Source organism: Gallus gallus, chromosome 1 (assembly GCF_016699485.2).
Source record: "Gallus gallus isolate bGalGal1 chromosome 1, bGalGal1.mat.broiler.GRCg7b, whole genome shotgun sequence".
NCBI classification, from domain to species: Eukaryota; Metazoa; Chordata; class Aves; order Galliformes; family Phasianidae; genus Gallus; species Gallus gallus.
Window position 1 is genome coordinate 26,103,047 of NC_052532.1, and position 27,500 is coordinate 26,130,546.

General features: G+C 37.7%; 1 protein-coding gene across 22 annotated transcripts in view; it reads right to left on the reverse strand.

The window, feature by feature from the left end:
* Nucleotides 1–27,500, reverse strand: part of FOXP2 (forkhead box P2) — a 412,383-nt gene that overhangs the window by 42,747 nt on the left and 342,136 nt on the right. For 10 of the 22 annotated variants that reach the window (NM_001397272.1, NM_001397265.1, XM_025151566.3 and 7 more), the window contains 6 exons: nucleotides 22,708–22,845; nucleotides 21,346–21,540; nucleotides 19,709–19,871; nucleotides 12,713–12,926; nucleotides 11,380–11,484; nucleotides 1,566–1,653 (listed from right to left, as the gene is read on the reverse strand). In NM_001397272.1, the coding sequence (NP_001384201.1) occupies nucleotides 1,566–1,653; nucleotides 11,380–11,484; nucleotides 12,713–12,926; nucleotides 19,709–19,871; nucleotides 21,346–21,540; nucleotides 22,708–22,845 (903 nt within the window). Of the gene's footprint in view, nucleotides 1–1,565; nucleotides 1,654–11,379; nucleotides 11,485–12,712; nucleotides 12,927–19,708; nucleotides 19,872–21,345; nucleotides 21,541–21,689; nucleotides 21,741–22,707; nucleotides 22,846–27,500 lie in introns of all 22 variants that reach the window. The other 12 variants (NM_001397273.1, NM_001397266.1, NM_001397267.1 and 9 more) reach the window with 4 other exon arrangements.

Consider the following 27,500-nt stretch of genomic DNA (forward strand, 5'->3'; position numbering starts at 1 on the left):
GTCACACTGCAAGCTAAATCTTCAGTTGTGCTGTTACGTTACATTACAGCATACCCTTTCTAAACGGTAAACAGTTCTTCAGGAGCCCTTACACTGCCTTTAGAAGACACTGCATTACTTAAACCTGCGCCTTTTCCTAACTGATACTGTTTTCTCTTCCTATACTACATGAATGTTTGTACTTTCAAACTATTATTATTAAATAATAATGATGAAAACGAAACAGGAAGAAGTGTTTATAGTATGTTACTTGTTGTATCGCAGCATAAAAGAGAAAAATGTATTGTACAACATGAAAAGAACCATCTTTTTCAAATGAAGAGGAAATGTTGAAAGTTGTATTCTAGTGATGCTGACTTTGGATATAGGCAAACCGATTACAGCATTAAATTGAAACTTGAATCACTTGGTGTTTAACACTGACTCTTTCCAGACTTCCGTAACACCTTCTTGCATGAATTCAGCTCAAGAGGTACACCTGTAGACTGAGATTGGATGAAGCAAACCAGCCTATAAGTAATTCAAAACCATAGGAAGTTATCTGTATAACTGCAGATATTCTGGGTGTACGGGCTAAAATTTGGTCAGCGCAACTTTAATTAAAGGAGTACTTGAGGCAGAAGGTTTCTCCTTCAGCCTTATACTATAAGCGTGCTGTTTTAGAGATAGGCTATTTCCATGATGTAAATTCATAACAGAAAATTAAGTTAACACTGTCCTGTAAATCTTATAAAAGAAACCATGGCTTTGCCTGGGTTTATAAAACTTCTACTTCAAGGCAAATGACAATAAATGACATTGTTTCACTTTCCCCTCATTGCATTGGGTTTCCAGTATTAAAATATGAGTGAATCTAACAGTTTGCCTTGGCTGAAAGGAGAACGGAACCACACGATATGAGCATCCTGAGGGTCATTCTGGGGTGCCAAGTCTCAGTACCAGGTTAAGTGTTGTTTCAATTACCGGGAGACCCCACAAAGGTACCTGGTGCTTCTTCAGAAAGGTAGATGGAACATCACATATGCAGTGAGTTCTAGAGGCTGAAGCTTGATCAGGTCACCTGAGTTCCACAGTTCCAGCCATGGGGCTGTCTGGGGAAAAACCTCCCAGGAGAACTCTTTGAGTGGGTCTGACATTACCATCTGCTTCCAGAAGTATGCCCTCCATTGGGCAGGGAGCTCTGCTGCTCCTCTGTCCGGCCGCATAGCACAGACATGCACTGGGTATGAAGGGGCAGAAGGGGCCCTGAGCCAACATTTCAAGGAGAGAAGAGAACTTGGATCCAGTCCCTGCTACAGGGACAGTATTTTTTGTTTGTGATGAATGGCATTAGGGTCTTAGTTCAAGCAAAATACTGTAGACAATGCTGATGTTAGATAATTACTGCATTATTTATTAGGTGAAAAAATCTTAAAGTAAAAAAAAAAAAAAGCTCATTCATGAATACCAACAAATTTCATGCAAGAAACATACAGCTTTAAGCCACAATTATTAAGGCAAATGTTTTCAAGTTAGTCTAGATTAATAGTAAATAAGTAATAGGATGATACACTCGTGTAACAAACCTGTATTTCTAACTGCTGAACCACTTGCATTTGCACCCGACACTGAGCAGTGCTTCTGTCATCCAACGCATGTTCATTGTTAAGGTGCCTAGGGAAGAAAGAGAACACTAATAAGACAGTGTTGAGATCAGGAAAATTTCTTTATGAGCCCATTTTTCTCTCCTGCGCATATGGCTTCCATTAGTTTCAATGGGAGTTATGCAAAAAGATCTAGTTAGAACGTGCCTTAGATGCAACAATACAAAGTAACAAAACTGATTATTTCATTTAGTTGCACAAACTTTCTCCGTGATGACTGCCAGATGCCTCGCTCCTACCTCCCAGATCACAGAAGCCATCTAAAAGCCGACATAACTGGTTGTCAGCATTTGGTCGTCACTGAGCTGTTCCTGGTGCAGATGAACAGCCACACCATAAGTGATTCTTCAAAAGATATAATTGCTTTTAGGCTGCTTGAGCTACTCTGAAGTAATGTAGAATTGCTTAGATTTCTCCATCTGATCTTTTTCAATCGTTAGAGCATAAGCAACAACAGAACATCCTTTCCCCTCCCCAGAACAGAGCCAGGAACCATAGGGGAACATCACTGACTTTCACTGCAGGTTCCAGAAGGATCCGCTAAAGATGATGGCACTTATCCACGATCTGAGGAACAGTGCACAATGTAAAGGCATGTGAAGGAACAACTACACACCTTACACACACAGCAAGCCTCCTGGGGGAGATTCAGGCTACGCAATCATGCCAGCTTAGGAAAAAAAACAACCCACACTGCAGCAGGGAAGGAGAACCACAGGGGGTGGGTATCTGTATATAAAGTACAGCCCACACCTGAATGGCTGTGTCTCATAGGATTCAATGGGGTATGTACTTCTTTACAGAGCTCATTCAGTCCTGTTTTTTTTTTTTTTTTTTTCCTGAAGGACAGTGATTTCTGTTTGTTCTCTTTCTTCCAGGATCAAAGAAACCCCTCATGGAGCTCTAACAGTGGGTTTGCTGCTCTCCTGTGCTGTGAGAAAACACAAGGATCAGGCTGAAGAAGAAATGGGAGCAAAGGAGTTTTACCTTTGATTGCGGATTTATTGGCTACTTCAGTTGCAAGAAGAGGTAAGTTTTGTGGGTTCACCAATGATCTTGCAGCTACAGGAACTATATGCTATTTGTACCATGAAGAAGTACATGCAAGTTGCTCCGGAAGTAATGCCTCCTATTCATTTCCATGGAAACTACAACGGCTACAAAGAGCACAATACTACTTTATAGAATAAATTTTTTGCTACAGACCCTATTTTTGAAGATAGCACCATTAGCTTTGCATTTTTGCCAGCAATGAACAAGAGCCTGCATTCCACACTTGTAATAATCTGCACCAGCACAGGTGAGCCACTGTCACTGCTGCCGTAAGGGATGGAGGAATTCAATGACACACCTTTGCTCCATAAGCACTTCCATGTCAGATGCCATTCTGACAGACTGCCCTTCTGCTGCCATCTGTCACATGGCGACAACATGGAAAGGCATACTGGCAAGAAGGTTCAACCTCTACTGCCATACCACCAATATTCACCTCTGATGCTGTGGGCTGACATAACATAGGAGGCATTACTTTCAGAGCCACCCTCAAATTTCCCCTTTTTCCTTTTCTAAGCAGAATTATTCACAGAAGTATGTAGTTGTTTAATTGTTGATCTGAAGAATGTGTTTCTCAGAAAAAGTGAAAAAACAGGGTGGCCAGATATCTTACTTTTTCTATGATTTGTAGCTTCAATTTAAATAACGACATCAGAGTTTAGGGCACAAGGATGGGGTCTGTGGAGGAGCAAACTGAGACAGTCAGCTTCTGTCGTCCTTGCAAGAGGAACAGCTGGGGGAGATGCAAGTAATTAGGAAAGCTTTTGCTTATTCTTTTATTATGAAGTTGTTTACCAGTATGCTTGCTTGGCAGTTTATGTTAAAGCATCGCCAAGGACAACGCATCTCCACTGTGTGTGACATAAAACCTACAGTTTCTTTATTTTCAGTGGAACTCACCTCATTACCCCGTGGATGCAAAACTGCACAATCGGTGCAAACAGTAGGTAACTGTTCACAGTGCACCTTTCACTTGCGTTCTCAATTTCTGATTCAAAATAATTTTACTCCCTCAGTTACACCTGACAGTGCGTGGCACACTAATACAACTGTTCAGTGTTTTCAGTTAATTGGATACACAGTTGTCGGAAAGAGAACTGGAGACAGATTTCACCTTTGTATCATCCCCACTATCAGCAGCACATACCACTGTGTTTCCACGTGCGAGTGTGCACAGAACACGTGACAGTAAGCAAGGGTGTAGGAGCTCCTGGCCTGAGTCTGAGGTTACTGCCTTCTCATGATTATTTATTAGTTATTGCAACACCATATGTTTGCCTAACACCTTACAAAATAGACACAGACACAGTCCTTGCCCTGAGGAACTTTAAATGTAGCAGCAGGATGCAGTGCGGGAGAAGAAAGTCTGGTGCAGGGTAATTTCACTCTGATTACATGGTAGCTCAGCAGACTGTAGTCCGTTCCTTGAGAGTTAACACAGTCATCTTCAGAAAGTGGGAATAGATATGCACCCCTTATGCCACACTTTCACATCACGTGGCTGCTTCTGCTGTGCATTTTGGAGAAAAGTTATTTTATGGCAACGTTAAGAGTGTAAAAATTGTTCTCAGTATTATTTTTCTCTGAGTTCCTTTTTTTCTTTATTTTTCCTGTGAAGTAGGCTTATTTCTCATGCATGTACAGGCAATGTAGGGAGAGAAAACCAAGATCTAATGCATTTTTAAAAACCTCTGAAATAACTTTTCTCTACATAAAGTTGCTGTACTTTTAGGGTCCAGTATACTGCAATCTGCCAAAATAGACACACATTCTTTCCTGCAGAAGGCTGGGAGTCATTCCCAAGTGTTGTGGGTTTTTCTTGTTCTTTCTTGCCATGCCTTTTAAGTTATGTGAAAGTTGTGCTGGTCAGCTTTCATACTTCATCAACATATTCCCAATCTTCTATCTTGTCTGCATCCTTTACTAATCTCGTGTTAACTTGATTTACAATTTAGAAAAACACTGGTTATTTTTTTAAGGGGAGGAAATATTTTGGAGGACTGGAAAGTGTTCCTGAAGGGATGAGTTATTGGTTTGAAAACGTGAAGCAGACTGTGCAGCACATACACAGCCTCTTCCATTATTTTGCTGTTTATTTGGTCACCATTGAAAGAAATAGGATTTTCTCCTGATTATATTTGCAGTGTATTAGGGAGTAACAAGGCAAATTATGAACTACACAAAGCGTTGTAAAGCAGACTGGAATTAATGTATTATTGACAAGAAACAGTGCAGCGTGTTTTAAAGGAGATGGGGATTTATATAGCCTAGGAATTCCCTGGAATAAAACCCAAAATTTCTACTACTGTTTTTTGTTGGGTTTTTTTTGCAAACAGATTCAGACTCTGCAAAGCAAAACATAATACACCATTAGAGAGAGAAGAGAGAGAGTTTCAACACAGATTCTTGTGGACATTTACCTGTATCAATTAACCTCTATACAACTTGGCACTCTTTGTCAGTCTCTCTCCATAGCAGCCCAGGACTAAAATAGCAAAGCTCTATAGGTCAGGATGAGGTGCACTGGCAGAGTTACATGGAGCAACACAGACTGCGCCTCGCTCAGTTCCAGTCAGAGCTATTAGAAGCCCGCCTTTAATAAGCACTAAAATTCAGTCACACGTTTTTAAAAGGAGAAAGTATTTTTCTAAAACACGATGGTTTTCTGATAAAAATTCTACCCGAAATTCTTCGAAAACGTTGGAAAAAAATCTTTCCAGCTGCAAAGTGTCACTGCCAATAATGCCCTTTGCTGCTTTTAATTACACCATTTAAATTCATTTTTTAAGAAATGTGACACGTTTACCTCCGAGAAATAAAAACAGCGTAGTCACAGAAGTAAGTAACAGGGTAACAGTTCTTATCCTGAAGAATTTATACCAATATTATTACCTTCACCTCTTAAAATGCAGGAGTAAAATTAAGCGTGTGGCCCATCGGTACCTACAAGAGGTTCAACACACGTCTGTTTCCTACGTTTGTGTGCACATGTATCAATGCACTGATAAATACTAAGAAAGTGCAAGACAGTAAGGGAATCCACATGACAAATAGTTTGGCACTTCTGATTGTCTTGCATTAGCTCGCTTAGGTAAGAAAGGTTTTTACACTTGTTTACATTTTAGTGATACTCCATCACTGTATATTTAAAGAGTGAAAAAAGTGCGGAGTGTTTGCATTGATACGCTCAAGTCTTAGAAAACCATTCAATTTATCTATGCTGCTTTTATTAGACCAGAGACTGCAGACTACAATAATAGTCAATGAGGTTTTGTCTTGATTGAATTTTTCAGTGGAACACAAAAGAACCTTGCCATTAAAATAGTCCTTTATTCTCCTGTATGAAGGCGAAAGGTTTTTAAAGTGTTGTGATGTTCAGTAATGAGCCTCTATCTAAATTATCATTGGTGACAAACTCACAAAGCACTTTTCGAGGACACATAGTTATGAAATGCCAGAGCTGCCACTTTCTTTCCTGTAATTATAGGCTAGCTTGCAGCCCTTCAATGATCATTTATAGAACAGCCTCCAGTGGATTACTGAGAACTTGAAAAACACATACATACCTCTGCCACATCTCCCTTTCCTCGCTATTGTTTACCAGTGATATGTAAAATAGTAGTGCCTATTCATTCCCCCTACTTAATTATGCCAATCAAAGTACAGAAATAGTGTCAGATATAAATACAACGCAACGTGACTAAATAAATAGGCCCGGTATTAACATTAAATTATGAATTTATGTACTTATGACTATTTTATACCCAAATTATTCTCTTTTATGCTTTTATAACTGTCTCAGGTACTACATATTGCTGTTAAAAATTCTCTATGATTTATAAATCAAGAATGAGATAATACTGAAAAATGAGAGGATTGGTGGATTTTCTCAGTCAGTGCCTAATTGCTGTTTCGAAATGCATATGCAAAAGGACATTTCATTAATCATTTAATCATGTCCCTCGCAGGAAGTTGGAACTAATGTTGCAAATACCCTTTTCATATGAATGCTCCATAATACTATCTTATTCATTTGATATATTGCATATGTCATAAACTGTAGCTGCTTCAAAAGGACCAAGTGGGTTGTTATCCCTGAAGATGCTTGTTACAAAACCTTTATTAAGTTTTTTTTTTTACTTATTGCTAGTTCTATTTCACAGCTCCATTCTAGTCACCAATAATGCTCTTTCTGATGGCAAAGGTCTGTAAATTACCCATGCAATCACTAACACCATTTCACAGACCTGTTCTACTTCTACTGGTCTGCTAACAAGGCGATTACACACAAATTACTGAATGCCTATGAAATATTTAAATGCATTCTACTCTACTATGCATTAATAAGAGCAAAGCAAGCTCTGGAATTCTGGTTAGCTCCAGTCCCTAATGTCCCCTAATGAGCCTCTTACTGTGACTGCAGTTCAAACAGAGAGGTGAAGAAAAAATGCAAAGGGTGCCTTCAGAAAGGCAGCACTGAACAAACATTGTGTGAGCCAGTTCTAATTTATGGGTCACTTTATAGGTATATTGATTTTTGTTTTCAAAATGGAATAAATGATGTGGTCGACTGACGTTCTTAAAAACTGCTTGGATCTGCGTGCTGGCTGTGTGACTTACACACACACTGCAGAGTGTAAACACGCAGTCACCTCTCCAAAAACAGCTAAGTAAACATCGCAGAATGACAACAAGCACAATAAGGGATCCTTTCAATTTGTCTGATGTGTATTTCTCCTTTCAAGTAGCTTCTACAGATATAAATTCGCTTGCTAACTTGCTAGTGCATATATTGCAAATTATCGATTCAATTTTAACTACAAGAATTTCAAATTCATTTTTAGTTACATTTCAAAAGCTAAAGAGAGATCAGCTTTAAATCCAAATGTGTCAGGGATTGTTTTAACAAAATGTTTCACTTGCGTATCAGTGGTGTTTGATTTATTTTGCATCAAGCTTTTTATGTTTAAACATTGACAGGAGTTTAAATACAAAATGTTAGCTGTCACTATTCATTTGGCTGATTATGTCAGATGCCTTAGTTTGGAGAGATGGTGGCACTGTCACCAAACGAAACAACATTCTGACAAGTTCAAAGAAGATTCTTGAGGTCATAATTTTAAAGCCACGCTACGTAGTCAGAGAGAAAAAAGAAATGAACAACACACTAAGAAAGAACGGAATGCTGTGTATCTCTTGGCAGATAAAAGATGAAAAAACACAGCCCGTTTTATACGGCATTACCTGTAATTCATTAAGTAAGTTTCTTTTCACAGTTTTGTTTTGTCATCCTTCTTGTGATGCTTGGTCACTGTTCTTTGTAGACTTTTAAATGCCCTCTCTTGCCTTAACAGCAAACACCATCCGTTGGAAAGCTGACCTATCTTCTCTAGCATGACTTTTTTTTTCCCTGTCTCTGTGGATGAAAATATTACCCATCTTCGTGCTGTGGATTGTGCTATGTTTGCAGGCATCGGCTGCATGAAGGTTAAAGAACACTTCTCTGCTGACTGGACTGCTCTATTGTAAACCTTTTGATTTAAGCTCTACAAGTCAAATCCTTCCTACTCAAACCGCCTTAGGACCAACGGAATGATAATTAATTTTGCAGACAAAACACACTCGAGTTTTGTCATGTGTTATTGCACTTTGACATTTATAAAAGCAGTGCAAAGAACTGCTATTAAATGCTTTTCGTGATCTACTGGGTTCCTCACTTGGAGACCAGCTTCTGTCAACATCTGTTTTGTAGTACAATTATAAATTTTTGGAAGTATTTTTGGCACCCTTCTAATTGCTTCATCACCTATCATTTTGTTAAACTCTTGTCAGCTTCCTTTCAGTTATGTCATTACTTTTGCGTAAGTATCTCTACATTTTTAAGTTTTTCTTAAGCCAAAAGCTGTTGTCTTTACAAAAAAAAAAAAAAAAAAAAAAGTCAAAACTAATCTTGCATGCATGAACAACTGTAATCTAACACTGTTTTTGTCAAGAGAGAAAATTGCTCCATAAAATATAAACTGTATTTTTGCCTTTAGAGTTGAAGTATGTCCAAGAAAAGACACAGGATTAAGTTTTTGTGTATGCACAGAAATATAAGGATCAGCTGCACTTTCTTGAAACCAATGCTTACATTTTGAAACACAAATCTATTCCACAGCAAACATATAACTTCTTAAACTATTCTGAATATCTCAAAATAACTCTAGATAACTGTAGTGTCCTCTGATTGTCTTATAAATATATGAACAAGTTCATATTGGACAAATAAAAGTGAAGGTGAAAACAGCTTTAATGGCTTTAAGTCATATATTGTAAGTTAGTAATCACATCACACTGAATCTTTTCTATCATTATATGAGTGAAGCAAAGCTAGTGTCTTCTGTCTGAATCTTCCTTCTCAGATGCTCTATTTTATGTTTTTGAAGCAAGCTGCTAGGTAAACCATTTTCTCAGCACGGGAATTTAAGAGTTCACTTAATAAACCAGGTACTCGTCAAAGCTGTCATAAGCATACTCTAGAAATACACGCTACTAGACTGGGGTAGTGTACCTTATTAATATTTCATTTTGGTACAATACACTTGCATTAACTTTTTTAACACAGGTATCATATTGTTTCAAGTCAGAAAACCTAAAACATCGTAAGAAAGATTAGACTAAGAGCAAAGCCTTGAAAACTACAGCCATTAGTCCTGTCATCCCCTATAAAGTTAATGGTTTGGAAAAATGGTCAATCTTTGGACTAAAAGTTGATATTTAATTGAAAGAAAATGTTTTTTAATTGTAATGGGGATTTTGCATTAGCGTGGACATGAAAAGGGACTAAGGAATCTAATGCAAGGTTCTATCTATTGATTTCCATCTTAACACTACTGCAAAATGAAGAAACACTTCTATATCATAAACAACCTCATCTATTCAACATCATGGCTTCTTATTTGTTTTAGGGCACAGAAGACAGAATTGAATGAAAAAAAGAAATGATGGAATATTCTCAAACATTTTTTGTTGCTGGTGTGTAGGACAAAAGCCATGACACTGCTGTAAACCCTGATTGACTCTACACCAGAATTATCAAGATGTTATATGTCGCTTTCACATTTTCCAGGGTTATTTGGTTCAGGAAAGCAAGAGCATCTGTAAACCTAGCACTACAGCACATTAATCAAAATGGTTTTAGTGATCATGGATTATAACAAGAGACCTGACATAATGGATTTGTAAAGTCTGTCCATAGAATTAGCACTGCTGCAGCCTAGTGACTAGAGACATATTTATAAAATTTAGCTTTTTCTTGAAAAGGAGCACGCTTGAATTAAACTAATTTAAATTCTTAGTATTAATAATACTTAGAATGATTCATTGCATTTGGGAGATTTCATTTTCCTTTTAACACAAGGGTTCCTTTAAACATCAGGTTCTTTTAAATCCTATACAGTTTTCTCAGACAATTAGCCATTATTTTGACATTCCATTTAATGCACTTACAAACAAAAAAAAATCAAGCGAGAGAAATATACTAGCTAAGATTTGCAAGTCGGTGTAAGTCATTTCACTTAAAACTGAAAGATAGCATGAGAGATGGAGGAAGCATTTAAAGTACCTTGTGAAAAGTATTTATTTAAAATACTTCATGAAAAGTATTTCTCTAATTCTATTACAAAAGTTATTGTGAAACTGAGTGCTTGTGGTCTGCTGTTAAGGTGTTTCTGTTACATACCCTGTAGTCTACCATTTGTAAACACATCTTTTTGATGTTTCTGCCAACATCCTGGCAACAAAGCAGTGCAATTTCAAATGAGCTAATTAACTTAATTGTTGATGAAGCATGAAACAGTTCATTCACCCTGTTAGCTGCACCATGACAACATAAGAGTCTCAGCCCCTGAAGTTACTCATCTATATAAGCCTATCTGTAGCTTTCCATTAAGATCTATTGCATGCCAAAACGAGCACAGCTCTTCTGACAAAACCGGACCACAATGTACACAGGTAGAAAATCAGTGCAGCTGTTGAAAATGTAAATGAATTCAACAGTACTAACAACTACTTTTGGAGAAAAAAATAGAAAAGGAAAAAAATGCCGAAACATATCATAGTTTGATGAGAAGCTTTGCCACTCATTTTCTCAATGATCCGATTTAGACAATTGCTGGCAAACCCCAATACTGAAAACAAAAACTTTTGACATCACTGCAGTTTTGGAAGGTGAAAACCCACTTGCTCACAGCAGTTGTTTTTTATGAGCACCCTGTACACATACAAGAGCAAAAGCAAAAACAAATTATAAGAAGACAGTCAAATGGACACACTCAGTCCTTTGTGCTTTTTTATGTATACCAAACACCTTAATTACCACTATGTCAGAATTTAAAACGTGCTTTTTCACACCTCTGCTATCCTATATATCATCTAAAGCATCACTTCAAATTTTCTCAGGCTCCATTTCAGTAAAGGATAATAAGAGGATTAAGCAGTGCTCTATTGAAAGGATGGCAAAAGTGTTCAACATGAAAGAGGATAACAATTCGACCCTCTGCAGATAGCCTCAATCATCCAGTTGTTTGGAATACACACAAATAAAAAAACCCTGTTATGATTTACAGTAAAACTTCGCTTGCCATCTTTCTCTTTCCCTTGCCTTAAGCAACCCTCTACCCATGAATAAAAATCAACCTACTTTAAAAACTGTCCAAAATCTTCACAAACGCTTTCACAGCCAGGCCATTTGCAAACTCCATGACCATAGAGAGTATGGGAGGCCCCAGTCTCCTCATGTGACGAGCTGCAGCAAAAGAATAAGGCATCAGATTCATCTCAAAAGCCATAATCGTTGGAGGCTGCTAGCGCCTGTCAGGTTACGATCAGTGACAAACAGGTCAAAACAGGTCAATTTAGCTCAGAGCAGTCAGAAAAATTTAATCGTTCTATTGAATAGTTCAACTGCCAAGGCTAGATGATGTTCCAATTAGAGAAGAAATAGAGCCAAAGATGACTGTTAATAAAGGATGAAAAAATAAGATGACTGTGTAACACCATATGCTAATTCTGCCATATGACCTTGGTGTAACATTTACCTATAAATAAAAAATATACTATTCAGAAGTGATCAATTCTGCAAAGAAATACTGAAGATGGACAGTCAGAATTGATGAATAATATGAATGTTGCTACAAAATATTTAGATTTTCTGCTGAAATGTAAATAAAATTAAATAAAAAAATCTAATAAATATTTTTGTTCACATTTTTTTTGCCATTACCTACTTGACTTAATATACAATACACTATTCTCCATGCCATTTTTAGAACCTCTGCAAGAGTTTCACCTATGTGCAGTTATCAAACCAACTCACGGGACTGCTCCATGGATATGAGCAGCAACTACACATCCTGAAGGAAAGAAACAGCTTCTCTGAGACAACCACAAAAGTAATTCTAACTAAAAGTACTACTCTAAAGGTCTGTCAGAGAAGAACCATTTTTTTTAAATGAAACAAAATATCAACAAAAAACTATAGTCACAGTCACAGTAGGACCTGTGATTAATTATTGTCTCCTAATTCAATATTAAAATATTAAATGCTAATTAAAATGTGTTTTTTTTTTGAAAATACAATGATTTACAATTTAATTTATGTAGACAAAAATATCTATGAAAACAGCAGTCTGATTCAACAGTAAAGGCCTGACTGCCAAATGTGTTGACTCATTTATGAATGAAACTATGCACCTACAAAAGTGCCCACAAACACACTATTCTAAGATTTCTGATTGTAACTTAAGTTCATGTGTAGCAAGATTCATAGTAATTGCACTTGCATCTGCAAAATTAGACATCATGACTGAAAGTGGCAGTCTACTCATAAACAGTTATGAAAAATCTTGTCTCCATGATACCTTAAGAACTTATATTAAATATTATTTTGTGAGTTGAAATAATGTGACTTATGATGCTAAACAACAGTGTTACATCAAATGACAAGTACAGTCGAAATCTCATATGAGAATTACCTGTCTCGCCTTGCATTTAGAACTGAAGACTGTCCATTCACTATGGAATGATGAGTTATTGGTGGTGATGCTTTGGAAGTGGTGGAGGAGGTAGTAGAGGAGGAATTGTTAGTAGTGAGGTCTAGCCCTCCGTGTTTAATGCCATTGTCTTCCATACTGTGAACTCCAGTCACTTCTTTCCATAACTGCTGAATCTCAGCAGGACTTAAGCCAGCTATAAAATGAAAGAGAGCCCCACTAATACAACAAAATAAGAGTTTCATATTATGAGCTCAGTGTTATTAATGGATTAATGCCAACAATAAAGCTGATGTAGTTTTTCCAGCACAATCAACGTGTAGTAAAACATAAATTCATTTTTCTTCAGATAGAATCCAGGTAATCTAGCTGTCTTCTCTTGGGTTATAAACAGTCAATCAGAAATCAGCAATTTGAATAATATCATGCTCCTTCTAGAAACACTACTCAAGGATCCAAGAACAAAAGCTACAAAGAACTTGCAACTACTTCTTAAAAAACAAAAAACTCAAACAACTGAATACACGTGCAGATGAGATTTTTGTTGTCTACATAATACATTTCTTGACAGGAAAACACAACTCAATTTATCCACAGTTAACTCAACTTTTAGAATTTCTCTTATTCAAAATAGAAAACTTTATTACACTAAGGATAGAAACATTAATATTCTCTTTAAACTTTTGAGTAGGGAATGGGAGAAGCAGACAACAGATCAACAGATAAAAATGAAATCCATGAGATCTTGACAGGTTTAACACTTGAGCAGAAGGCATTTTAATTAATGACACCTCTATATTCATTAGTCCTGTTCAGGATTTAAAAAGAAAAATGTTTTGATGCAAGAATGTATCTTAAGAGACAATAAACAAAGTGCAGAACAAAACCACTACAGCACAGAGCTACATACAGGTAATTGGTCCAGCTCTTTGGAGCCATTCAGTGGCAACAAACAAGCAGAAAGGTAGCAAAACTGGGCCATTTAGAATTCTGTCTACAGAGATGAAATTACATGCAGTGTAGACCATCAAATTCCTCCTCTATTTTTTGTCCATCCCTAGTATGGAAAACAAATTGGAGGCTTGGCTAGGAGACAGCAGACTCCATCTCCCGGGGTTATGGGCAGCCATAAAAAATTTCAAGAGCTTCTCAAACCTCTCCGCCTGATGCATAGTACTGTTCTGGAATCTGGCCACAAGATCACTGCAGATACAGATCAGATCAAATTTGCTCTGTACGCTACTTGTAGCCTGAGAACTTATGGTTTCCAGGACCCACCCACAGCCACAGATTGCAATGGTTTGTAGAATGGATTTACACATCTGTGTTAGGGTTGTCTGCGCTGAACTGAGATCTTTGCATGAAGTCATGGAAACTTCCATTACAAAATGCTTCTGCCCAAAGACAGCCAAAACAAAAGAGAAGAGCTGTGAGTGTTCCCTTACCTTCTCTATATTACATGAGTATTATGCATCTAACGCAGGAAATTAGGATACTGAAAGATGAAGAGTTCATCATAACTACATACATATTCTGTCACAGCCAGTCTTTATAAAAGTAACACCTTCCATTTGAGGAATACTAAATTAAATGTAGAAGACCAGCAAACTCCTTGTGAAAGAAAGATCTGATTTCACACTGGGTTTCTGAGCCTGACACAGCATGGAACAGAGTTATCTTAAAATCTAACTCAATCTTCTGTATCTTTTCTCAGCAAGTGAAAGTACATAGGTCACTCCAAAAGTAATGCCTCCTATTTATTTCCATTGAAACTACAATAGATACAAAGACCATGATAACATTACTTGATAGAGCAAATTCTCAGCTACAAAACCTAATTTTTCAACACAGTCATCACCATTAGCTATGCATTTTTGCCAGCAATGAACAAGAGCTTGCAAGCTATGCTCATCAAAATCTACACCAGGGGAGGTGACCCACTGTCTCTGTCAGACAACATTTGTCAAACCACCCCTCTGCTGCCATCTGTCACGCAGCAACAAAATGGAACTGAATACTGGTGGCAAGGTTCAGCCTACACTACCATATCACCAACATCCACGTCTGATATTGTGGGTCAACATAAAAAAAAAATAGGAGGCATTACTTTCAGAGCATCCCTCGTAGATAGGACATTGTCACAGTACCTGAAACTGCTTGAATGCAAAGGATTCAAAATGCTAAAGTTGTCTGAACTGAATTTTTGTCCCAACTTTCTGAATTAGCTCAAGTTTACTGTCCTTCAGAAAAGTATTTAATATTTAAAATTCATTCAAACTTCTAACCAAGGCTAGTTTTGCTTGGTAAGTAAGATGCATTATAAAGATGTTAAGATCTCTCTTCACTGTTGTGAAAATCTGTTTCTTAGATAACATTTTATTTTGAAGGTAGAAGAACTCACACTGCTAAAACGGATTCAATGAGACATATGAAAAATGACAGTAAGTTCCTTAATACTGCTCAATAGCTGTCTCGCCATGAAGTATGCAAAGCTATTAAAGAAGAGACTGCAAGTAATTTACAGAAATAATAATTTCTGGAGGTAGTGTGGAAACAAATTGGTTGGAAGATATTCACTTTTATTTAAATTATAGAAGGAGCTCATTTTTAGACTACTATTTAGTGTCCTTCTTCTCTGCCTTAGATACCAACATCCATTGACAAACTCTGTTAATGACAAAGTGAAAAAGCTGACTGGAATGTAAGTTTTAAAACTGGAGTTTAAATCATATTTGTACAGCAAAAAAGCTAGGCTTTAAAGAAGAAAGGAAAGAAGGTAGGCTCTAATTTACTGCATTAGAGAGATAGGTAACTTGAGTAATGGTAATACTAGCTGTAATTGTTTAATGAAGGTAAGTAATTACTGCTGTGTACATGAGGTATGTTCCAGCAACACTGCAAATAAACCATTTTAGCATGGTAAATAGCAGTTACCTGCAAATATAATAACAAACTTAAAGGAAAAGTAAGCTATTCAGTTAGAAGGCATGATATACATAGGACATTCACTTCAAACTCTCCACTTCTTCCTGCTACTGAAAAAAATAAACTAAGTTTGTACTTAAATTATAACCAAGAATAAAATCCCCTGTTTGAATAATCAAAGGGAAAACATATTGTTGTGTCTTGTGGTAAGAAAATTTTCATCACATGTCACCAAACTTCGGGCCCTGCAGGAGCTCAGTAAGAGGCAGTCTGGGAACACGGGTGAATGAATCCCAGTGGGAGGTGACTGTGCTAATGGCCCTTCCCATGTAGCGTGGTCTCCTCCTCTTTCTCCTCTGACTGTCTGGGAACCCATCCCTCTGCACTGTAAAGCTATGGATGATTTGTAATATCAGAGATGAATTTCTCTTTGGGCTCAGGCAGGTTAATTTTATCACTTCTTCAGAACACCCTGAAAGTCAGCTGCCCTTTAGGAGAAAAGGATCAAGGACAGGCACTTTAAAAGCATCAGATTGAGAAGGGAATATATAATTAATTGTAAATTACAACCATTTTGTAGCTTTGGCGTCTAAAAGAGGCCAACTTCCATTTTACAAGAGACCTGTAAAATGGCTGACAGGTATTTTAGTATGGATGTAAAAGCAGGGTAAGTTTTAAAGTTTCATAGATTGTGATAATTCTCAAAATACCCTCTTCACAATACATTAAAAGAGAAAGGATGAAACATGACATCCAGGATGGGATAAAAAATAAGAACTATAGTGAAAAGGACCAATACTAATTTGCTCTACCGTATTCTACCACCAGCAACTCTCAGATTTTGAGATTAATTTTCTAACTCTTTTAACTACTATCTACTCTACTTCCATGTTTGAATAAATAGTAAAATGACCACCTATAAAACTCAACCATGCACCTGTTTTTCATTTTCCTACCTGATCTGACAAAATTTAAGTTTTTATTTTTAATTTTTATTGTTGTCATTTAGATACCTTTGCACTTAGCTAAACATTAGCATAACCTTACCCAGAAGTAACTCATTGTGAGCCACTGGCCCTGGATATAGGATAGTGAAGATCTCATCTCAAAATAAATGCTCAATGAAATCCTACAACTTATTTGCTGTCCTAAACAGCAAGAAAAAACGTTGTCCTTTAAAGGCAGTAACCAGGCTTACAGCAAACCTCACAGCTGTACGTGGAAGTTATGTCTTTTCATACTAACAAATGCAAAAAATCTTCTCTGTCAGTAATAATTTGTCTTTTGCTAGACTCTATTACCAATAACTTAGAAACAAGAATCCCCCTGTGCTTCTCTCATTGTTTTAGTCATCCTTGTAACTGCAGTCTAAGTGGATACATATAAAAATGTTTGTGTTCCACATCTGTAAATCGTTCTCTATAACCATATTATATATCCTGTAACACAGTGGAAGAAGAAAAGCATCATTTTACCACATCCAGTGTGTACTGCTCTAAATAAGTTCTGATAGCTTAATTTAATGTTTCCACAAAAATTGTCTGTCATAAACGTGCCACATTTTTATGAGAAAAACAAAAGACTGATTATCTTACTCTTGCACAAACTTCAAACAGGGGAATCTGTGATAAGATTAGTAAGCAGTATATGGATACTTTCTATGTGTAAATCTCAGGTTTAGGAGAAAATTTCAATAGATCTGAAAACCACTAATTTTCATTACATTATGAACGACATTGGGTGCTTTTTCTTCCTATGAAAGAGATGAGCTATAAGAGAAGCCCACTGAAAGAACTGTGAGCCAGCACAGCTCTGCATTTGGTTCTCAGTTTGTTTCAGTGTGCTTCTAGAAAGACATTCCTTCTTACTCTCATCACTCTAGCTCCCCCGGCACTCAGTTTTAGTGGCCTTTCTGGAGGCACTGAGAGGCTTTCCTAGGGAAACGTCCAATATTTTCTCTCCTTTGCACATTCATATCAGGGCTACCAAAAATCAAGGTCCTAACAATTCACTTCTACATTTAGAGGAATCCCACATACACAGCAGATAGTAGAAAACAAAATCGGAAGAATGAAATATTTCACTGGAATTCATTATTAAAAACAAACAAACAAAAAAAAACAAGGCAAAAGCAAACAGGAGATTTACTTTAAAAAAAAAAAACAATTTCAATACATTTCATATTTTTTTAATTTGTTTAGTATCAATTTTGGCTGTAACACACTATTAAAAAAAAAAAAAGGATATTTTTATGTTTTTCTACTAGAATTTGAAAGAGGGAAGATTTAGGTTGGATGTTAGGGGGAAGTTCTTAACCGGGAGAGTGGTGAGGTGTTGGAACGGGCTGCCCAGAGAGGCTGTGGATGCCCCGTCCCTGGAGGTGTTCAAGGCCAGGTTGGATGGGGCCCTGGGCAACCTGGTCTAGTAAATGGGGAGGTTGGTGGCCCTGCCTGGCAGGGGGGTTGGAGATTCATGATCGTTGAGGTCCCTTCCAACCCAGGCCATTCTGTGATTCTGTGATTCTGTGTGATTCTGTAAATGACTGTTGCATTAAATTAATGAATATCAACGCAATTGGGTAGGATTGCTAAAGGAAATCTATGGGGATTGCTCAGTGTGGAAGAAAACCTGAGGAAGTCCTCTTGCAACAGATGGCAAAAGAGGAGGCTGTAGGAGGTGAAGGTGTTCAGAAGAAAGCTGTTTCAATTCCTTTTTTTCTATTTGGACCCAATGTGACTTTGCACAGAAGGAAACCAGTATTATCACTCTCACATGTCCAAGTTCATGAATCAGCATGCCTCCTCACTGCTGTTCCCAAATAATAAGGTGTGGTGTGTTAGCTAATTTGTGACTCTTTTCTGCTGTCACAATATTTGTAAATTTAGGTACGCTTACAGTTTTCCCACACAACACAATATATGGAAACAACTTATACATTCCTCTTCTCTGCTTTCCAGTGACTGAAGCTTTAAGTGGTTATGTCTTTCTCATGCCTTCTGCTTCGTTTTGGTTGGGGTTTTTTTTGTTACACTATTGTCTTACACTGTGTACTCTGCCCTTGCTCATCTAATTACCGAAGCTTCGATTTCATAACAGTTATCTGGTGGAGGAACCAAATACCTGCGTAAAGGCCAATTAAAAGTAAGGTTATCTGTCACGAACACAGTCTAAACAATGCTCATTTCAGGACCAAAGTGCCAAAGATCAGAACGTTATGTAGTTTTTATGACAGACGTTTAGCTCACCTCTGCAGAGTAACACAAATAGAAACACATGCTGTGTGGGGCACAGAGTCCTTAGCAAGTGAAGTCTCTGCCTTGTCTCAAAATGCAAGTAGTCTTTATTTCCAAGCTAATTCATTTTTCAAAAGCTCGTGTCCTATTTTCTTTCAACCATGACAAAATATTTTTTGGTAAAGTTCTTTACTGTTATTAGTCAGTCATAATTCATTACTATTGCATTCACAACTTATAAAAATTGTTTTTATATTTTACACATCTAATAGGAAGGAATAGCAAAGAAAATGAATTCTAAGTGATGTACCTAAATTCAAGTGTCATCATTTGAAGACTCAAAGTACTTTTCAATACCAAACACTTTATTTTCTTAGAAAATGAAAATGTGAGGTTTAGGATAACTTTGCTATCACTTTTTCATTCTTTTTATATCTCTTCACTTATATTAAATGAAATAGTAACATTCACACTAAATCAGACTTTAGTAATTCCTCAGAGAAAAGCAATGGTGCTTGAATAGTGTTGCTATTAGAAATTGTTTTCATACCATAAGGCTAATAAATATGCATCTTAGGTCTAAAAAAAAAAAAAATCCACTAAAAAGCTACTTTTTCCATAAAAGTATTCTGTCAAATTTATCTGCCTCGAGAAAAAAAATGTAACATTAATAATAATATTTTAATAATAAAATATTTTAAAGCGTCATAACGAGAAATTGTTGAAATTCAGATGGAGAGATGCAGAAAGCATTCCTGCAAAGGGAATGGTTAAAAAGTTGTGAATTAGAAATTACTCCAATCCCGTTTCATTGGTATACCTTGTGGCAGAGACTGGACAGGAAGAGCAGACTGGCCAGGTGGGATGGAAATGAGTCCCTGACGCTGAAGGTTCAGCAGATGTTGCTGCTGCTGAAGTTGTTGCATCTGGAGGAGCTGCTGCTGGAAGACAAGCTGCTGGGCTGCCAACTGCTGCTGTTGCTGCTGAGAAAGAAGGAAAAATATGCATCAAAGAATAAAGTGGGCATTGGAGACTGGAAAGCCAAAAATGTAAAATCAACTTATTTCCCTTTAAGCTCAGTTATTAAATAATAATGCTATTTGCAGAATACCTGGACAGTGAAGTCATTTGAAATTTTCTGGTATATACATTCAAACCAGCAGGCGTTAGGGAACGTGTCAAGATATACTCAATGACACGCTAAAGAAAAGGGTCAAGAGAAAGTACATAACAGCCGTTTGAAAAAACAAAAACGCCCAGCTCATGGCAGATGATAACAAATTCATCTATGCTAAAAGTGTAACTCTTTAGGGCCTCCTGTGATTTGAGGGCACTCTTGTTTTTCCAATTGACTAACTTTGGTCCGCAGTGGCCCATGAACGCGGCCTCCAGTGATCTATTAGTAAACTGGGATGTAGCCTTCATTTCACTGGCCTGTTAGCACTCTCTCACTTCTGGCTGGAATACATTAAAATGAGCACTGCATTCAAGGCAAAGAAGTGCCCTATTATGAGTAGAAGTATAAGTTCCAATTTTGTGAGGCATTTCAAGACAAACTGGAGTATGCAAAGACTCAGGAGGGTATAAGCAGGCAGTCACACTTCAGAGAAAGACAAGCTGCTGTGGAAGACCTTTCCTTTCTAGTTTGGGGAAAAGAGAAACTTCTGATGCGCTCACTGGAAAACAGACTGCATAATGGAGCAAGTCATGTGGATTGCCCAGAGCCTCCGGAGAAATACAGGAGCAATTTCTATTCTGTAGTTGATGGCTGTCTGAAATTCTATTCACAAATCCAAACAGAAACAAAGCCTCAGGAGGTCACGACTGCTTCCTCAACGTTTGCATAATGGGCAGCTTGAAGACAACGTGTAGGATACCTGCTGATCAATTTAACTACTTCAACATGTTTTGTTTGTATTATGTTTATATTTGATGCAGTCTGCTGACAAGTGCAAGCTAGGCCTGAGAAACCAGCTTGTCAGGTTGATTTATGAGCACATCAAACTGTAACTTTCTACTCGCCACTCCAAACCTACAGTAGCAGTTCATTAATCAGGGGCCTGTGACTTTGAAATCTGTGCTCAATCGCTTTTTTTTCAGCCATGGACTAAATTTGCATGCTCTCTGAGCTGTGCCACGGGGAGAAGTGTGGCTTCCCTCCTCGGCAAGGGCTGCCCGCAGGATAATCAGCGCTGCGTCCCCACGCCGCTCGCGCTCTGCACACTCACGTTCGTTAGCGGACATTAGACAACAGCAGTGCTGGACTGCTCAAATCCTACATCTCAGACAGGGGAGCAGGAGAATTACATCGGCACTGCTATTAAGCCCCATAAAAACACAAGAACGGAACATTGACGGCTGGATTCTTGCTATAGGAAAAGACCTAAAGTAGCCTCGTCTTTTCCAAGCTTCTGCCAGCTCATACCAGTATGTATCAGCAAGGCTCTTGGCTCCTACCTCTTTTGCTTGCTTTCCTGGGTGCTGCTGCTGCTGCTGTTGCTGCTGCTGCTGCTGCTGCTGTTGCTGTTGCTGCTGCTGCTGTTGTTGCTGCTGCTGCTGTTGTTGTTGCTGTTGCTGCTGCTGTTGCTGCTGCTGCAAAAGCTGAAGATGTAACTGCTCTTGCTGTTTCTTGTAAAACTCTTGTAGTTGTTGCTGAATAAACCATTTTGACTTTAATAAATAAAGGCAAAAGTTTCAAGTATTATAAATCTCCTAAACTCTTCTAGATTGGCATATGGTGGCGTAGCCATTAAGAATCACCTCATAACAAAAGTGTGATTTGAAGAGGCAGATCTACATACATTTTTTTCCAAGGCGGTTCTGAAATTTTCCAATGCAGATTCCAAAACATCCTAAACAGAAGGGTATAGAAAATCTGTATTCTAAAGGGAATGCAAGAGCCAAATTAACTCCTGAAGTAACTATACCTAAGATCCTCATATGTCCTATATAACAAATCAGAAGCTGTACTCATCCACTCGCAAGAAACCAACAACTCACTTAGGCCAAACTAAACTGTCTGCTTCTTAAGGGGGGGAAAAAAAAAAGTAATTGATCTGTCAATGTGTTTAGTGGGATGCCAGATTCAAAACTGAAAGTGAATTGCCTGTAATGATCACGGTCCCAGAAAGTAAAGTGTTTAAACACACAGTGACTGAAGTATGACTATCAGACAGATCACTTTCTGCATGACAACGAAGCATCCAAAAATTCATTCTCACACTGGGATGCTGATCACTGACACTACCTATTTACTGTAAGAATAACAAGTTCATAGATTCTTCACTTAGCCACCAGATTTTGCGCTAAGGAACCTCCTCCCTCATCTTTATCTGGGACAAATTTTTGGAAGTATAAAACAAACTTAAAAAAAACCCAACAACTTTTTCCTATGATGAAACAAGCTGTTACATTCAAATTTCATAACCGCATACCATTTATGTGACTAAAGGGAGCACTACAGTGTTATGAATTTTAAAGCAACAATTATCTACAATTCTATTTGCACTTCCTTTGGCAATTCTACAATTAAAATGTGCCTAGGCACTTGAAAATTTAAATATCAATTTGTTCGGTATTTGTAATGCATCTGCCACTGCTGCTGCTGCTGTTTTCAATATAATATTAAATGTTTCAAAATTGCAATTTCACAAAATTGCAATTAAAACAAGAAATTTAAAGACTGAGAAGTTTCACACTCATTTTCATCCTTTTTAGTGTAATGAGTGATGGACTATAGCCAACTAAGACCCATCAAATCTGGCTAGCAGTTGTGAGAACACCCTGTGCTAGCGGTCCAAAGCAGGTAACCCACATTACCTGCTGCAACATAACGGCTTGCTGCTGCTGGAGAAGTGCTTGTAGCTGCTGGGGAGACAACACTTGCTGCTGGAGAATCTGCTGCATTTGCTGAGGGGTGATCACCTGGGGAGTCATCATGGCCACTGACACAGGCACCTGCACAGAGAAAGAAAGATATCATCATCAAACACGTCTTCGTTCGCCTGCACCACAGCTGTACGTCTTTTTTATTTTGTACCAAAGACAGACCATAATTTTTTACATAATATTTATCACTGTGAAGTTCCAGTTTCAGTCAGAATCTGTTATTTTAAGACCACAGTACTGTGGCACTCTATTTCCAGAGGCATCAGATTCGATCAGACTCAAGCTTTATGTTTCGCATCTCTTATGTATTCCTGCAAGAAATTTCAGCATTGGCTAGTACAAATGTGTATTTAAAAATAAATGATTGCATGGCAGGGCTCTCAACACTTCATAATCAATCATCTTATCAAGTGTCATAATGTTACAAATGGAAAAATCTATTGAGACATTTTCAAAAGATATGATTAAAACCGATGGAAAAATAAGTATCTTAAAGCAGTAAATGTTTTATAGAATAAGGATGCCTAGCTTAGGAAAGTGTTTGTGTAGTACATCATTTTAGTATAAGAAAACTTGCTTAGATGGTCCTTTAAGTCTTATTTACACAGGAAAAAAATACCAAGGACTTTGAGAACGTAGAACAAGGGACTGCACCTCAGCTACCGATCTCTGTAGAGGGAGATGTTTTTTTCATTCACACAGATGAAAATTGAAAGGTTTGCAGCCTTCTCGTTAGATTATTTGCTTGTCCACTAACCTCTACAAATGCATTTTTGCATAGGTCCTGTTTGGGACACAGCTTTATTTTCATCTAGTTGTGCACACATGCATGAGCCCCCACCCACACACAGGCTTTTAGGTGTAAGCAGCAAAGGCACAGCAAATGTGTGTGTGCGGATGAGAGCGAAGTCCTCTAACAGAGCCTGAGGGATGCGCCGAGCCACTGCAGCAGGTGCACTGTGTGAAACCACTGCTCAACCAGACCCACACACAGGCAGACAGCTGCCAGCAGGACAAGTTTTTCACCCTTGAAAAAGCAACCACTGCCTTGTCTAGCAACATTCAACAGTGCTTTTTTCCTCTACATAATCGAAAGCTGGCATAGAAGTACTGTTTTGCGATAACTTTGTAGGACATTGCAGTCTTCTGTAAATCAGAAAAATACATATATTTTTAATAAAAGAAATCACAAGCAACTCTTAAGAAGAAATACTTTTCTAATACTTTTATTACTTGAATCTGTCCCAAAAGGCTTTACATAAAAGCCTTTACACTTAGAGAAAAAGAAAAAACACAACTCTTCTGCAATTTACGTGTAAAAGAAATTACTTCATCCAACACTGTACAGATTACCACCTCTCACATGATTCATCACAACGTAAATTTATTGCTTAAAACACTCGCTAATGAAAAGTCTGAAAGTAAAAAATCCACTACTCAGAAGTCTGCTAACATTATACAAACAATGAATGAATTTTAAGAGCAAAAGTTCTGAAGTCCTTACTCTAAAACAGTGGAAGAGACAAAACAGACTTCCATCACAACTGAATCCTTTGGGGAGGATTCATCTCTCACTCTCAGCCATCAGGTGGGACATTTTATCTCTGCTATCACTGAACTCTTTCTATAGTCAATAGAAAAAGGAAATCCCAAGGAAGGTGTATCTGATCCAGTTTGGACTATTTATTTTAGCATGGAATGGATCTCTCTCTGAATGTTTCTGTCCCTGTTCATTGAGTCCAGACCTGCACTGAATAGGCATCTAACTTGTTGATGGTTAATCTTGGTGACCCCCACCAGTTTTGTAGTATTGAAAATACCACATCTCTATTCAATGATATTTTATTCTAAGACTACCAAGTCTTAAGGGCACGAAAAACAACTTGTTACAACTTTGGGATGTATACGCAGGCAGTAAAGCTCACTGACTGCAGCCTGTGTCTGAAGGCAGTAAGGTTCTCCTGTTTACAAGAGATCTGAACTTGCCTTCTTGTAACACTTTCACCTCAGTGATGCTACTGAACTCTTATGTGTGACACAAATGAGGATGAAGTGAAGAAGGCAAACACCTTCCCAGTTCAATCATTAGCTTTCATCTTTAAATCCTGAAAGAATTTTCCTAGCGCATACAGGCCTACAGTTCTACCACACAGCAAATGGTAAAAGAGTTGCACCACTTCCCCTCTTCCTTTGGCATCCGCTCCTTACCTTATCTTCCCTGGCAGATGTATGTTCAAACACACAAGTAAAAATTCTGATCTACAGAGTGCAAATCGACATCTCTGGAACTGGCCCTGACTTGCTTAGGTTCAGAGCTAAAGGCTCAAGCCAGTAAGATGCAGGCCATGCTTTGTTCCTCAGTCTGAAATACAGCTTCCCCTCCACCAGCCCCATTTGTACTGGGCTTTGTAGCATCTGTTCTGAACCTCCCTGGCTGTGTACTTGCTCTCATACCTGGAGATACACCTGCTCTGTGTGCTTGAAGAGCTTGTCTATTCCTACTTTTTCCTCCATGTTTTAACAGTCACTCTCAACAGAATAAGCTGAAGGAGAGAACCTAATTCACTTGTTTTTTTGGATGATGGAAAAAAGCATGAGAACAGGTAGTCATCACCGTTAGTAAAATACATAATTACATAGATGATACTGGCCTTAATAGAACTGTACGTGAGGATCAATGTAAGTATATCACACCTGATAGGTATCTTCTTCCCCATAGCTAAAAGGCACATTTGAAAACAGCTTGGATTTCAAACCAGCAAAACTTATTAAGCAAATAGATTTCTCTAATTTTGAGTAGGTATTATAAATTGGCACATTTCACAGCCTTCAAGGATACACCTGACTGCACTTTATTTCTTACTGGAAGTGTTACAGTGGAACGTGGGCCTGAAGAATACCAGAAGGGGGCTATGTTCTGGGAAGTTATGTACATTAGGAATTTTTCTTTGCTCTGGTGTCCATATTTTTCAAGACTTCTGCTCTGATCTCTCAAAAATGTAGCGAAGAGGTAGATTCCAATTCTTTTCCATGAGAATCTCTCTATTTATCCAAAGCCAGTTCAGACAGAGGGCAGCAGAGGGACCCAGATAAAAGATCAGACCAGGTGCAGTACTGGGACCTTTCAGAGGGCCGCAAACCCCCAGCAAATTCTCACAGAGATCTCAGGAAAAAGTGAAGAGATGAAGTGAAATATGTGGTTTGTGACTGCAGCTCGTTTGTCACTAGATGTCCTCAAAGAACTCCATCTCCCAACTCTGTCACGAAGATGATGCATACGGCAACCCTACAAAACACTGTATCTCAGAAAGCCTCTTAAGAACAATCAAATCAGAGGGTCTGTGTTTCAAAGAGTTTCCCACGATTCTGATGCATGCTGTGCACCATTTTTTGGATTACATTAAAAGTCCTGCCAAATAAAACTAACAGATGCACAAGCCAACATATTTTTAACGCATCTAGAAAGAATATCAGGTAAGGCCAAATTTGGTAATACAAATGAATACACTAATTAAAGACAACCTGGGATGTAAAGTGAAAAGGTTGATACTGGAAATATGAGGGATGACTATGGTTGAAGAAATGAAGAGAGAACTTTTGAATAAAAATCATTCCAATACTACAAATGGAAGGCTGCACAGCTAGTTTGCATGTTGAAAACACACATACATACTTCCAATCTGCCTCTGAGTAAAATCAAATCTCCTGTCGCAAGGGGAGACAAGCTATTTTTACTCCAAACTCCTTTTATTTTTAAGTGATATAACAATGGAGAATTACATGCAAAGCTCAAGCTCAGTTTTGGTGCTTTTGGAGAGAGTAAGAGAATCACATGGAGAAGTTACATTCAGATTCAGTTCTACAGAAAGAGAAAACAATTAATAAAATTTGTTAATTTTAACTAATTAATCCAAGATCACATGATATTTTAAGTGGCAGATCTAAGAATGGAACAGTCCTGTAAGACAAGCCTTCCTCTACTTTATTGAAAGTGTAATTAAACATTTGATGGAGAAACTTCTGTCTGTAGGATCCTTCTTTCAAAAATAAATGTAGGTGTGAAAACACACATTAACAGTGCTGGATTGGGCTCTCTGACAGGAAACAATTATTTTAAAAGAAGATACTACTTCATTCCTTTTCCTCCTACTTCAGTAATGGGCAGAGTGTCCATCAGAACAGTAATAACCTTTTGAATCTTTCTGCTTTCATAATATTAAAATGAGCTAGGAATGAACTAAGGGGTATTTGTAAGTTTTTAATAAACAGTGAATAAGGATACACAGTGATCCCCTTGGATGTAAGATACGTAATGCCCTATTTCATACAGTCTGAATTTCAGTTAGGTAAGATCACATGTTTCTCAAGCATCCTGAAAATAAAAATTCTGATTCAAAGAACTTCTAGTCAGAAACACTAAATCATATGCAACAAGAAAAATAACGAAGTAACAAAGATTTTTGGCTCACTGTATTTAGCATCATGGCTTTGGTTTTCCATGTTTACAGTGGAATTTAATTCATTATTATTAATCCATCTACATTTTAATTAATTTAATATAGCAGAGTGTGCTTTGTTGTGTAATTATAGTTTACAGAACTTTATCTCTAGAGCTATTTTTTTTATTGGATACTTCTCCAATTACATGTAAACATTTTAGGAAAGATTAAAGTAATTTCTATTTACAGTTAGTGGAAAACAAGCTGTCCATACTGCTGCTGTAG